Source organism: Oncorhynchus tshawytscha, linkage group LG05, assembly GCF_018296145.1.
Source record: "Oncorhynchus tshawytscha isolate Ot180627B linkage group LG05, Otsh_v2.0, whole genome shotgun sequence".
NCBI lineage: Eukaryota > Metazoa > Chordata > Actinopteri > Salmoniformes > Salmonidae > Oncorhynchus > Oncorhynchus tshawytscha.
In genome coordinates this window covers 21,807,761-21,822,767 of record NC_056433.1, presented here as the reverse complement: position 1 = coordinate 21,822,767, position 15,007 = coordinate 21,807,761, and the positions used below count along the sequence as shown (strand labels likewise).

The 15,007-nt window shown below is 42.9% G+C and overlaps 1 protein-coding gene across 1 annotated transcript; it reads left to right on the top strand.

Annotated features, from left to right (window-relative positions):
* The first annotated feature begins 818 nt into the window (after positions 1 to 818).
* Positions 819 to 13,359, top strand: LOC112250151 (dehydrodolichyl diphosphate synthase complex subunit nus1). The gene is made up of 5 exons (XM_024420050.2): positions 819 to 1,529; positions 3,893 to 4,027; positions 9,194 to 9,346; positions 10,282 to 10,381; positions 12,194 to 13,359. The coding sequence occupies exons 1-5, from the start codon at positions 1,163 to 1,165 to the stop codon at positions 12,282 to 12,284; spliced, it is 846 nt and encodes a 281-aa protein (XP_024275818.1). The 5' UTR covers positions 819 to 1,162; the 3' UTR covers positions 12,285 to 13,359.
* The last annotated feature ends 1,648 nt before the right edge of the window (positions 13,360 to 15,007 follow it).

The window sequence follows — 15,007 nt, the reverse complement described above, 5'->3', positions numbered from 1 at the left end:
CAATTGTGGTGGGGATCATGATCCTGAGTTACTGGAATGCCCTTTAAGGGTGAAGGAGAATGAGGTGGCAAAAGCTAGAGCGGTCAATCAAATCTCCTATGCGGAGGCGATTAAAATCATTGAGTGATGCTAGTAAATATATGGTAATGGATACACCACAGCCTGTAGTAAATGTTTGCTGCCAGACAAAAGATTACTGTGTATTAAAAATGTGGATTTTGTTGCGTTCATTAACACATTTATAAACTGTACAGCACAAGTCTCAAAGAAGTCTATGAAACTGGACATTATTGTGGCTGCGGCAGAAATGTTTGGGGGATTTAAGGATTTTACATCTGAAGACTTGCAAGGGCTACTGGCGCCAGAAGACCCACCCTACCAGATTCGCCTTGAGCCTGTGTAGGTGTAATAGATTTAGCTTCCGTCCCTCTCCTCGCCCCGAAACAGGGACCCTCTGCACACATCAACAACGGGCCCCCACGAAACATCATTACCTATCGTTCCATAAAAGCCGCGGCACTTGCAGAGCAAGGGAAACAACTACTTCAAATTCTCAGAGCGAGTGACGTCATTGATTGTAACGCTATAAGCGCGCACCCGGCTAACTAGCTAGCCATTTCACACCGGTTACACAGGGATCCGATCTGTTTTATTTTTTAACAAAAAGGTTGTTTGATTTATTGTATTTTTTAGTTAATTTGTTCAGTTCAGGGATCCTGTTTCCATCCCGCATAATAGGTGGCGGGATGCACATTAAATTGTGTGATCGACCCTGGGTTTATAAGCGCGGATATCGACTCTGCGGCTTGGGCATGCTTTTGCGGCACAGTCGATAGCGCGCTGGACTTCGGGCTAGAAGGTCGAGGGATCGAGACCTGCTCTCTGCCTGTCTGATTTACATAGAAGAAAAAAACAACCCTACGTAGATCTCGCGTGATTTCATATTTGCTGAATCGTCCAATCAGTGAGCTACGTGTATCCTTCGGGTTCAGAGGGTAAAGGTTGTATGAAGATGGCAGCCGTGTAAACTGAGGCGTTGGCAGTAAACTAAATGGCTCACAGGAGTAGATTAGTGTGCATCCATATTTAGACTTGAAATGCAGAGCTCGATAGATACCTGATAATTATTCAATTTCGAGATTTTGTCGAGGAGGGCGGCATAATGGCAATAGTGTACGAGTTCGTGTGGCAGGTTCTGCATGTCCTTCTCCACATTCATAGAACGCTTATCACTTGGTTCCGAATCCGACTTCGGAATTGGAATGGGCGACTGTGGTCACGAGCCTTAACAGCGCTTATTGTGCCGATGGCTCTCTCGTTTCCTAACCAAAAAAATATTGTCCCAGCACCCGGTAAACGCGTTGATCGTCGGTATCGCTGGGGGGCGGATGGGAAATCTCTGGAGAAGCTGCCTGACCATATCGGTTTATTGATAGCGGAAGAGGAGCCACGGTATACAGATATAGCCAACCTTGTGGTGTGGTGCATGGCAGTCGGCATATCTTATGTCAGTGTGTACGATAATTACGGTAAGATAATTTAATTTCTTCGTTATTTTATTTATATTAAATGACACCAGGAAGTGTTGCTAAATACAGCACCACCAGACAGTCACGTGCGCTGCAGTGCAGACCCTTGCCAGCCAGCCATATCAAATCAAAATCAAATAAAATAAAATTTTATTTGTCACATACACATGGTTAGCAGATGTTAATGCGAGTGTAGCGAAATGCTTGTGCTTCTAGTTCCGACAATGCAGTAATAACGAACAAGTAATCTAACTAACAATTCCAAAAAAACTACTGTCTTATACACAGTGTAAGAGGATAAAGAATATGTACATAAGGATATATGAGTGATGGTACAGAGCAGCATAGGCAAGATACAGTAGATGATATCGAGTACAGTATATACATATGAGATGAGTATGTAAACCAAGTGGCATAGTTAAAGTGGCTAGTGATACATGTATTACATAAGGATGCAGTCGATGATATAGAGTACAGTATATACGTATGCATATGAGATGAATAATGTAGGGTAAGTAACATTATATAAGGTAGCATTGTTTAAAGTGGCTAGTGATATATTTACATCATTTCCCATCAATTCCCATTATTAAAGTGGCTGGAGTTGAGTCAGTGTCATTGTCAGTGTGTTGGCAGCAGCCACTCAATGTTAGTGGTGGCTGTTTAACAGTCTGATGGCCTTGAGATAGAAGCTGTTTTTCAGTCTCTCGGTCCCAGCTTTGATGCACCTGTACTGACCTCGCCTTCTGGATGACAGCGGGGTGAACAGGCAGTGGCTCGGGTGGTTGATGTCCTTGATGATCTTTATGGCCTTCCTGTAGCATCGGGTGGTGTAGGTGTCCTGGAGGGCAGGTAGTTTGCCCCCGGTGATGCGTTGTGCAGACCTCACTACCCTCTGGAGAGCCTTACGGTTGAGGGCGGTGCAGTTGCCATACCAGGCGGTGATACAGCCCGCCAGGATGCTCTCGATTGTGCATCTGTAGAAGTTTGTGAGTGCTTTTGGTGACAAGCCAAATTTCTTCAGCCTCCTGAGGTTATATTTAGATTGGCTTGTAATCAGCGATTGTTGAACTTTCCTATTCATGGTACTTTGTTAGTTGCCTTGGATAACTGTTACCTAGCTATCTATTATCAATTCTGATAGTCAAATCGCTTTACCCAGCCTTCCATAATTTGTGCCATATCTGCTTAGGCCTCAAGTGCCTTGTTGCTATTATAAACAGGTTACCCACATAATTACAGCAGTACAATTTAATGTTTTGTTATTACCAGTAAATAAAATGATGTTTTGTCATACTGTTGTATATGGTCTGATCTACAACGGTTGTCGGCCAATCAGCATTCAGGGCTCCAACCACCCAGTTTATAAATTCTTTGGGCCCTGCCCTCATTCTCAAATGGCATGTCTTGTCGTTAAAGAAACCGCTGGAGTGTGATAGAAAATAAACTATCAACTGTTGTATAGCTAGATTAGACAATATGATTTCAACTAGTGGAGTCCCGACTCTCAATAGGCTTTCAAGATTTGACCTGTGGCATTTTCACCTATTCTCTGAGCCTAGAGGGAATTGGCTTAACTGAAGGTTACACACACACACAGTATTTCTGTTCTTGCTTCCCGAGTGGCGCAGCGGTCTAAGGCACTGCATCTCAGTGCAAGAAGTGTCACTACAGTCCCTGGTTCGAATCCAGGCTGAATCACATCCGGCTGTGATTGGGAGTCCCATAGGGTGGCGCTCAATTGGCCCAGCGTCGTCCGGGTTTGGCCGGTGTAGGTCGTCATGGTAAATAAGAATTTGTTCTTAGCTGACTTGCCTAGTTAAATAAAAATCACCACAGCCACTCTTACTGGGTCATGCTAGTTTGTACATATTGTTTACTCCTTGAGTGCTTTCTCAGTGGTGTGGTTCCTCAATGTCTGCTGACTTGTGTCATCAGTCTCTCACAGCCAAATGATTCATTATTCCCCCCTAATTACTAGACTTATTATAATATTATGTTAATTTTAGGTATCAGTTTTGAAAGGTTGCAAATCTCCTTGTTTTTTTGTCTTTCAGTTAAGTTCGGATGTGCCCAATGTTCCTAACCCCCAGTGAGAGGTTGAAACTCCCCCCTCCTCCCAATTGATAACATTTCCATTTTGGTTGGTCATGGCTAGAAGGGATCCAGCTTTTGTGAAATTAATGTAAAAAGTAGATTTTCTTTTATTTCTTTTAGCAAACCTTTACCTAATTATCCTAACCTGCTATGTTAATTCTCCTAAACTGCTGCATAAGTTCTCCTAACCTGCTACAAAAAGTAAAATCTGACATTAATTTGACTAAAGATGGACCTCTTCTAGCCATGACCCTTTTGGTTCCCAGGTGTCTTCAGGAGGGACAACTCAAGGCTGATGGATGAGATCCTGAAGCAGCAGCAGGAGCTCCTAGATCTAGAAGGCTCCAAGCAGCTCTGTGTGGAGTTCCTTAACAATGGCACTGACAAACAGGACCAACAAGGTGAGACACTTGAACACTGAACAGCAGGGGCTGTATGCATCTCAGATTAGGAGTGCTGGTCTAAAGCGGCACTCCACAAAAAAGAAAAAACAATGACACACAAACAATCCCCCCCCAGTCTAAGGAAGCTGGCATAATGCTAATCGCGAGCTAAATGCCAAACGTTAACTCTAATACAGGTTGCTACCAGTGGTGGTGTAGATCAGAATGTTTGTTCAAGGGAATATTCTTAATCAACTGAGCAGTAGGATTCATATAGGCCTAATATAAGCTATATCCATCAATTTAATAATCTATTTTTCTGGTGCGCTGAAATGTTAAGTGGTGCTCCTAACTTTTCAAAATTAGGAGCACCAATGCTACCAATAAAACATATTCATTTAGAGCCCTGAGCGCCAGAGCAAAAACTAAAATGTCCACCCCTTTCGGTCCCCGGGACCAGGATTAACAAACACTGCACTAAACTGATCTTAAATCAGCACTCCTACACCTACTCAACGCTTGATACATACGGCCCCTCAACAGACATCTGGAACAATGGGACATGCCCTGTGGTTTCTCTGCTATTCTCCGTCCTTACTCCTGTAATATGCCATAATCGGGTGAAACCAGAAGAACTAGATGGGCTACAACCAAGAAGAGAAGAGGCATTCAGAATTCTGCCACATGTAGTATGAATAATCAATTCAATTCTATTGGATACTAAATAATATATGAAACCCTTTAGGGCAATTTAGATTGCAAGGCTTAATTGGAGTAATATTCACAATTCATCATCACTTATTGAATGAATTTTGAAACGGATTACGAAAATTATAGTTAACTGTATTTTTTAGATGGATTCCAATTACACCAGGCTTGAAAGCATGATTGCATCATCTGTGGCATTTGTTTATTGAAGAGCATGTGGACTGCAGCCAGCCTGTATTGACTGATTAAGATCTATTCTATTGTGTAGTCTTACTGGCTATCTGCTGTTGGCAACTACATTATTTCTTGAGCAAGTCAATCTGTTATTACACTCGGTCTCACACACACACAGACCGTATAGAGTAGTAAAGGAACACAACCCAGAATAATTCTCTTCAAGGAATTCTCGTTTTTCCTGTTCATAGAAACTATAATTCACTTGTATAACTTATGAATTATAGGATCTCTATGTTCTCTTGTTATTCAATTGTTTTGTAACCCATAAATGTCATATTACTATGCAACGCCGTTTGGGTCTTTGCATGTCAAAGATACACGTCATATAACACTTTATCGTGTCAAATAAGCTTGTTGACCAATCAGGATCTGAATATGACTGCACGTCATGTAATAATTTAGCACATTCATGCATTTTTTATAGTTATAGTTATAGTTATAGTTATAGTTATGACACATTGATTACACTATCACTCGTATTTCATATGTCACAACGATTCACCTGTTTCGTATCGTATGACGCTGGTATAGTTGTCTCGTGCACCTTCTGCTGCCACACATGCGCAGACACTTCCCCAAGCGCTGGACACTGCTGGTCATAAAAAAAGCTAGCTAGCTGATGGATGCAAACAATGGTCTTTTCCAAAAACATAACAAAATGACAATCTGTTTCAGTAGCTATTTTTAGCTAGCTAACTATCTAGGCTAGGTGTCATCTAAAATACCCATAATATATAAGACAGTTCTTACATGCTGACCAGACCGCTCGCGCATGTTGATTTTTGTCAGTCCACTCCAGATGCGATCAAGACACGCAGGTTGAAATATCAAAACGAACTCTGAAACGACAGGTCGAAAAGCATTAAACATTTATGGCAATTTAGCTATCTAGCTAATTTGTCCTGGGATATAAACATTGAGTTGTTATTTTACCTGAAATGCACAAGGTCCTCTACTCCAACAATTAATCCACAGATCAAAGGGTAAACAGAGTTAGTTTCTAGTAATCTCTCCTCCTTCAGGCTTCTTCTTCTTTGGACTTTATACGTCGTTTGCCAACCAACTTTAAGGTGCATTACCACAGTTCATCATTCAATCACCCACATGGGTATATGCTCCTTAAAACCAATGAGAAGATGGCACGTGGGTATATGCTCCTAAAAACCAGTTAGAGATGTTACTCCGAGGGCTTGTGCTTCTAGTTCCAACCGTGCAGCAATATCTAACAATTCCACAACAAATACCTAATACACACATCTAAGTAAAGTGATGAAATAAGAATATATAAATATATGGATGAGCAATGTCAGTGCGCATAGGCTAAGGTGCAATAGATGGTATAGAATACAGTATTTACATATGAGATGAGTAATGCAAGATATGTAAACATTTATTAAAGTGACTAGTGTTCCATTTATTAAAGTGGGCAATGATTTCAAGTCTCTCTGTGCTAGTGACAATTGTTTAACAATCCACTATAATTGAGAATTTCAATAAGCATTTTTCTTCGGCTGGCCATGCTTTCCACCCGGCTACCCCTACCCCGGTCAACAGCACCCCCCCCAACAGCAACTCGCCCAAGCCTTCCCATTTCCCCTTCTCCCAAATCCAGTCAGCTGATGTTCTGAAAGAGCTGCAAAATCTGGACCCCTACAAATCAGCCGGGCCGAAATTGTTGCCACCCCTATTACTAGCCTGTTCAACCTCTCTTTCGTGTCGTCTGAGATTCCCAAAGATTGGAAAGCAGCTGCGCTCATCCCCTTCTTCAAAGGGGGGGACACTCTTGACCCAAACTGCTACAGACCCATTTCTATATTACACTGTCTTTCTAAGGTCTTTGAAAGCCAAGTCAACAAACAGATTACCGACCATTTCGAATCCCACCATACCTTCTCCGCTATGCAATCAGGTTTCAGAGCTGGTCATGGGTGCACCTCAGCCACGGTGAAGGTCCTAAACGATATCTTAACCGCCATCGATAAGAAACAATACTGTGCAGTCGTATTCATTGACCTGGCCAAGGCTTTCGACTCTGTCAATCACCACATCCTCATCGGCAGACTCGACAGCCTTGGTTTCTCAAATGATTGCCTCGCCTGGTTCACCAACTACTTCTCTGATAGAGTTCAGTGTGTCAAATCGGAGGGTCTGTTGTCCGGGCCTCTGGCAGTCTCTATTGGGGTGCCACAGGGTTCAATTCTTGGACCAACTCTCTTCTCTGTATACATCAATGATGTCGCTCTTGCTGCTGGTGATTCTCTGATCCACCTCTACGCAGACGACACCATTCTGTATACTTCTGGCCCCTCCTTGGACACTGTTAACAACCCTCCAGGCGAGTTTCAATGCCATACAACTCTCCTTCCGTGGCCTCCAATTGCTCTTAAATACAAGTAAAGCTAAATGCATGATCTTCAACCGATCGCTGCCTGCACCTGCCCGCCTGTCCAACATCACTACTCTGGACGGCTCTGTTTTAGAATATGTGGACAACTACAAATACCTAGGTGTCTGGTTAGACTGTAAACTCTCCTTCCAGACTGACATCAAACATATCCAATCCAAAGTTAAATCTAGAACTGGCTTCCTATTTCGCAACAAAGTATCCTTCACTCATGCTGCCAAACATACCCTTGTAAAACTGACCATCCTACCAATCCTCGACTTCGGCGATGTCATTTACAAAATAGCCTCCAATACCCTACTCAATAAATTGGATGCAGTCTATCACCGTGCCATCTGTTTTGTCATCAAAGCCCCATATACTACCCACCACTGCGACCTGTACGCTCTCTTTGGCTGGCCCTCGCTTCATACTCGTCGCCAAACCCACTGGCTCCAGGTCATCTACAAGACCCTGCAAGATAAAGTCCCCGCCTTATCCCAGCTCACTGGTCACCATAGCAGCACCCACCTGTAGCACAAGCTCCAGCAGGTATATCTCTCTGGTCACCCCCAAAACCAATTCTTTCTTAGGCCGCCTCTCCTTCCAGTTCTCTGCTGCCAATGACTTGAACGAACTACAAAAATCTCTGAAACTGGAAACACTTATCTCCCTCACTAGCTTTAAGCACCAACTGTCAGAGCAGCTCACAGATGCTGCACCTGTACATTGCCCATCTATAATTTAACCCAAACAACTACCCCTTTCCCTACTGTATTTATTTATTTTGCTCCTTTGCACCCCATTATTTCTATCTCTACTTTGCACATTCTTCCACTGCAAATCAACCATTCCAGTGTTTTACTTGCTATATTGTATTTACTTCGCCACCATGGCCTTTTTTTGCCAGGTCGCAATTGTAAATGAGAACTTGTTCTCAACTTGCCTACCTGGTTAAATAAAGGTGAGATTTAAAAAAAACAGCCTTGAGAATAGAAGCTGTTTTTCACTCTCTTGGTTTTTTTTTTTTCACTCTCTCTCTCTTTGATGCACCTGTTCTGGCCTTACCTATGGATTCTGGATCAATGACATGGGGTATCAGTCTACTCAGTGACACCCAGAGAACATTTGCGTTGTAGCTCTTATTGTGGGAATCTGAATTGAGCTACGTTTTATTGTATCAGTCATCCTACTATGTGTATTGAACACGCTTCCAGAGGAAAAACAATAGAACATGGTTGTTTTGGAGTCTGATAACTCCGAGGAGGACGTTGTGGGGGAACCGCTTTTGCAGTCTACTGAGTAGCTAGCTAGCTAGCTACCGCAGAAGTTGCTAATAAAATCTGTATCAAAGATATTCGCAAGCATTTTTGATCCTGATCTTATTTCAAATGCTCACACAAACGTTTTCCTATTTGGTTGAACACATAATGCCTTATTACCCACGCGGTATTGTGAACACATCGTTCGTGGCCGGTGTGTGCTTGTTTGCAGACTTTATTTTTTGTACAGCTTTGACAGTGCTACTGATCGTAGTGGTGGAGCTTGGCTTGCTCATGCAAATTCAGCACACACAACTTTCTATAATATAATTGTTTTATTTGACATGTCAAATAGTTTTTTTAAAAATTTATTTATTTTTGACGTGTTTAGTTTGACACCCAAAGACCCAAGCGGCGTGCCATATATTATAACAGCAGGTTTATAAAGTAGGCATTCCCACCCACTAACCTTCAGTCAAACAGCCACCTGCCACGTTTACCATTGATTGTTGTGATTAGTGTGTGTGTGCGTGCCTGAGTACCGGTATGTGTGTTCGTGGGGCGCATTATGACTGTATTCCTCTGTTTCCACAGTGCTTTCGTGTCAGTCTGTATTGAAGGTGCTGTCTCCAGACGACGGGAAGCTGAGGATCGTGCAGGCAGCACAGCAGCTGTGTAGAGCTGTGGAGCAGAGGGACAAGACATCCAAAGACATCAATGTCACTGTGTTGGACTCCCTACTCAGAGGTGAGGAGGCCCCAAGATCAGCAGGAGGACATGCCGTTGGTTCTTACTGGTCTTTAGTGTATTGTTATTCGTTGACTGGGACCTTTATTTAATTGTTTAATCGTCAGGATAACACCCATAGACATTCTCTTGATCATAACAGTAGTTATCATAGACTGTAAATCATCTGATATTAATCTGTGCTGCACTATTACAAGCTGGAGTACAGTAAGTGAAGCTTAGCTCACCAGCTCTCCTTTGGCATGATGTTCAGAGTAGCAATTTCACTCGATTTGAAGCTCAGGAATGATGGAGGACAGAAATTGGGTGAAGGTCAAGGAGCCCCCTGTTAGAGCAGCTCCAACAGTGTTTGATCAAAAGATGAAGCACTCTGAGCCAGAGCTCCTCTCTCAATGTGGGTTTTTTGACCTGAGCCCTCTGCCCGCCCAGGCTCTGCCCATCGTTAGCCCCTGGCTAAGACTGATCACCCTCACTAGCTGTAAATCACATCACCATTACTTTAGTGGAACACTCACAAATCAAAGCTCTTGTAGAAGGTGATGGATGAGACCAAAGGCAGAAATGTGAACAAACTGATGAGAAAGATGGTCTCCAGACAGAATGTAAACTACAGAGGATAGCAGAGTTCACTTCAGTGCAGTTGAGTTGAATCCAATCAAATCCAGTGTAGTGTACAGTGAAGTTATTGTGTGTTTACTTCTCTGGGCCAGTGAGAGCAGCTGTTCATCAGCACAGTCAGTGTCTATGGGGCTTGGCAAGCTGCTGCTGTAGCTCTCTAACACCACCCCCCCCCCAAAAAAAGAAAAGGCACTTCAGATGGTTATCTCTTAATCTTTTCCACAGTCCTTATGCAAACTAGCCTCTGAAATGCTCTAAACGGTGCACTCTGAAATTTCCAGTGATTGGTTGTTCCATTGCTCTGTCTGTATGTGCAGAGTCGAAGAGTACACCAGATCCAGACCTGGTTCTGAAGTTTGGCCCAGTAGAAAGCACCCTGGGATTCCTGCCCTGGCACATCAGACTGACAGAGTTCATGTGAGTATTGTACAGTGTCTGTCTGTGTGCACACGTTCGATAAGGCTGCCTCACTCGTGTGGAAGACTGCTGGGATAGCCGCTGCTCTGAAGAGCTGGACACGAATGACAATGAGGTTCCTTTCTTATTCCTCATACCACTCTGTGTGTGTGTGTGTGTGTGTGTGACAGAGGGAGAGTTTGTGTGTGTGTGCCTTTGCTTTGCCTCCTGAGTAGAATTGATATGGGCCTTTTGTGCTTATCTGTGCAGATTAACTGGTAAACCTGCCTGCTGCCTAATTTGTCTCCTGTCTTGACAGATTGACAAGGCTTTTTAAAACGCTGCTGTGAATCCAGTATAAATAGCAGTGCTGTTTTAATGGAAACGGAGAGGAAATGATGCAGTTCAGCCTTCATAAGATGCGACGTTGACAGATGATGCATCACTAACAATTGCAGAAATCCTATTTCTGGACATTAGCTATGATTCCATTAACTGTTCCAGTGATTTAAAATGACAACAATAAAAATAGAAAATCGACAATTGCTTGCTAGGCTACGTTTCCATTTCACTATCTTGTGTTGATAAAGATAGCTGGATGTGAAGGCATCATTCTGGGGGAAAAAACGAGTGAATAAAAATGTAGTGGTTGAAGTGTTTCCTTAACCCATGTAGGCAAATTGTGTATTAATAAGTTGGTGACCTTCTGTATGCCCTCCCACCTATCTGTTTAATGTCTCAGGTAGGCATATAGCCCACGAAAGCCAGCATGTAGACGATAGAATGTAATAATTGACTAATATTTACTGGACATTGCTTTTGTCGAGTAAACCTGGATCAATGGAAACCTGACTATAAATGTATCGTTATTTGGCAGTCGTGAAGTTCAGTCAGACTGGCCCACATTATTGAATGTGGGTCTTTACACTTTTTTTCACAGAAAGACTTTATTTGCGACATGAGAGAGGACTCTTCTTTGTATCTGTCACACAGCACACGGGCTCCATTTTGAAGTTGTCAATTTTCTTCTACGATTTCTACTTTTTCCATTTTTTTAAATGTACATTTTTAAAAACCTTTTATTTAACTAGGCAAATCAGTTAAGAGCATTCTTATTTACAATGACCGCCTAGGAACAGTGAGTTAACTGCCTGTTCAGGGGGGGAACGATCGATTTTTCTTACCTTGTCAGCTCAGGGATTCGATCTTGCAACCTTTCGCATACTGGCCCAACGCTCTAACCACTAGGCTACCTGCCGCCCAAAAAGCTGGTTAACAAACTGAAAGGGTGCTTACTGCCACCTACAGTTATGGAATGTTTGCTCACAAGTTTCATTGGCTGAGCCCTTCTGATGACCTGGATGGAATTATGTGAACCTTCCTTAACCTGTAGGAAGTCCCACCCAGTTGAGGACATTCGCTATTTTGAAGTAGTCAACGGCCCTACCCATGCTTAAACAGGCTTTTGGGCACTAGAGTCCTAATCATTGTCAATGATTTGCAAGGACATTTTGGGCCTTGACCGCCATTAAACACTAGATGGCCATATAGTGCTGTAACTGCTTTAGACATTAACTCAAGCAGCAGCTTTTGGGAATCACAGGAGATTTTTTTTTAAAGCAGCAATAAAGTACATAATTGTATTTGGAGTACGCCTTTTAACTAATGTAACATGGTGACATTTCTGTTAATCACTTATTGCTTGGTGTCTATTTTACCAACATTATTTTATATTCATAGGTTTTACTCTACTGCCCATAGCTACTGCCATCTGAGGTAGGCTAGAAGTGTCTCTGTAGTATATCTCTCTAACATCCTCCCTCTCTCCTGCAGCTCCTTACCCTCCCATGTAGGTGTCTCCTATGAGGACTTATTCAGCGCCTTGCAGCGCTACGCCTCCTGTGAGCAGCGGTTGGGGAAGTGAGTGATTGGCCCCGCCCCTCCAGAGGAAGGGGAAAGACAAGGGTGTGGGGTAGGGGTCCGCCCTAGCCCCTCTTCCTCCCGGGTCTCTGTTTGCAGTACAGGCACTAGAGAACAAGCAGCCAGCCAGACAGCGTACTGCCACATCACATCGAATCTCACCTCCACCCCCGCTCACTCGGACTCACTACTTGGACTCACTACTCGGACTCACTGCTCCTCCGCAACGTGAAAGGGTCACCAGGCTGCCTCCGTGAGGCATGCTGGGTAGTACGGACCCTGACAAGGTAATGGCACGCACTGAACATCAGCAGGCTTGGAAGAGATCGGCCAATGCCCCCGCATCAGCTGTATTAACGAGGAACCAACATTACCTGAAGGACATTGTTAGCCGTATGGTGTAAATCTAGTGTTGCTTTGCTTCTCTCTCGCTCTCTCTCTGTTTGCTGTAGATCCTGTTGTGCCCCTGAGGTATGAATGAGGATAATGGATCAAGCTTTCTGCTGCTCTGGAAGGGAGCGGTGTGTTGTGAGGAATGTGCCAGGCAGAAAGTTTAATGCTAAACATCAACATTGCTCTTCAGGTCTCTCCATCTCTGTAAAGGACTGCATGGAGGACCTTGGGGCTTTTCTGGAAATTATACTTCATATAAGTGTGCTTCAAATGTAGCGCTTGATCAATATGGTATGGGAGGATGTGGAACGAGAGCTCTGTGATACGTGACTATACTCTGCATGTTAAGGATGTCTGACCTCATGGTTGTGCTGTGTCTTCATTCAGAGTTACTATTGGTGGACTGTGTGTGTCTGCTTTTGTACATGTGTGAAACTCAGCCAGCAAGTTACACAAAATCCAATCTTTGCAATCAATCAGGATGAAAAATAAATCAGTTGACTGTATACAATTTCCCCCATGACCAACACTATTTTATTTGGTGTTGAATTACTAGGTTCTCACCCCGTTCTCCATAATATTAAGATTTCTGCATGTTGAGCCCCTTAATCCTCAACGCTGCTGTCTGTTGTTGTTAATCCATGTGAAGATTGACTAACTCTTGTATTAAAGTGTTTTGCTATTTCTTTCATCTCATGAACTTGTTTAAAACCCAGATTCAGTATTTTATTTTCCTTTCTCTCTGGTTAGATGGCATACAGGAGTATTTACACTAGGGATATCCTAGATAAAGGACTCTAGTGCCCAAATGCCAATTTTAGCATGGGCAGTGCCATTGAGGACTTCAACCATTTTTGAAGTAGTCAACTGGGTGGGACTTCCTATTGGTTAAGGAAGGATCACATGATACCATTTTGGACTTCAGGAGGGATCTGCCAATGAATTATACTTGTACGCAAACATTCCATAACTGCAGGTGGCAGTAAATCACCAACCTGTGTTTTTCACCTGTTCAAACAACACTCCAGGTGGCTGTATGCATTTACACCATAATGCTAACTAATTACCCATGGGACTGAAACTCCCAATTCCTCACTAGCCAGTGGTTGGGTTGTCATAGGAAGGTTAATCAATAAATGTTACTGAAAATCCCATATATGCAGTACACCTATATGCTTTGTTTGGGTTGGATTCCCTCAGCGTCTTCTAAAGGTAGACTGAACAGCTGATAATATCTTCCTGCGAGCTAAATTGAACCGATGTAAAAGGTTGATTTATGGAGTTGTGTTGTCTGATCTTGTTCTCTGCATGTCCCCTCACATGTAATGTGGTCTATGGTAAGGTGAACAAGTGTTTTACTCCCTATAATGTATGCACCGAAAGGCCTGCTGGATTTAACCTCAAAAGATCAACTATTGAACAATGGACTGAGTGTGAAGCTGTAGTAACCTTGGATGTGTTAGATATTAGTTGAATGTTTTATTTGCACTGACACCGGTGGTTTGCCGTTCTCTGATCATTGCGTCCCAACCCATATAACCAAGGATGTGTTTCACCATCTGAAAGCTGTGTGCCTAGGGAGAGGCACTCGGATGCAGGATTCTAGTCATTCTGAATTGATATGCAGCAGTCATTCAAATGCATGGTGGACTGCACCATCATTCAAAGGGAAAGCATCTTCAAACACTTCTTTATAAACGTTTTAAATACTGTGAGTTGTGTTCTCGATACAGGCAGGCTTACACACCTGCAGCTGAGAGCAGCGCAAACCACTGTACTGCTACTCTACGCTCTGATGCAGCACTTTACATAAGTCTTAACATCCCCCTCAAATGGAAGATGGTTAAGTGTACTGTTTTGTGATGTGGCAGCTGCGTGTAAACATTGAGGCAGATTTGCTTTAAATCCACTCTTCATATCAGTTTTTTAGACCAAGTGAAGGCATATGGGCTGCAGAAATGGAGAACTACATGAAATTACGTTGGGCGATGTCAACCTTTGTCCTTGCGCAATTATGTACCCATACAACATTGATATACGACGGTATCGTCCCCCTATTGGCCAACCCAAAACATTTAAATAAATGTTGAAAACGCCAGTCATTGAGAACGAAGTGAAATTGCATTATGTTCATAACGCATCCTCGCAAGGGAGAGGATTTTCCTCTAGTAAGCTTAGGAATTTTTTAACACTGAAATTTTGGCGTCTCATTTATCCAAAATGCATATTTACTTCTCTAACAACCCTAGCGATGCCTTTAGGAGATTAGATTTGATCCAGTGTAACATGAGAAAAGGTGACAGACTGAGCTTCTCTCTCTTTCTCTATGCAATA

Excerpts from the sequence above, each read along its gene's own strand:
- LOC112250151 (XM_024420050.2), top strand. The coding sequence starts at position 1,163 with ATGGCAATAGTGTACGAGTTCGTGTGGCAGGTTCTGCATGTCCTTCTC. Across the intron at positions 4,028-9,193 it reads TGACAAACAGGACCAACAAG|TGCTTTCGTGTCAGTCTGTA; the intron begins GTGAGACACTTG and ends CTGTTTCCACAG. Across the intron at positions 10,382-12,193 it reads ATCAGACTGACAGAGTTCAT|CTCCTTACCCTCCCATGTAG; the intron begins GTGAGTATTGTA and ends TCTCTCCTGCAG.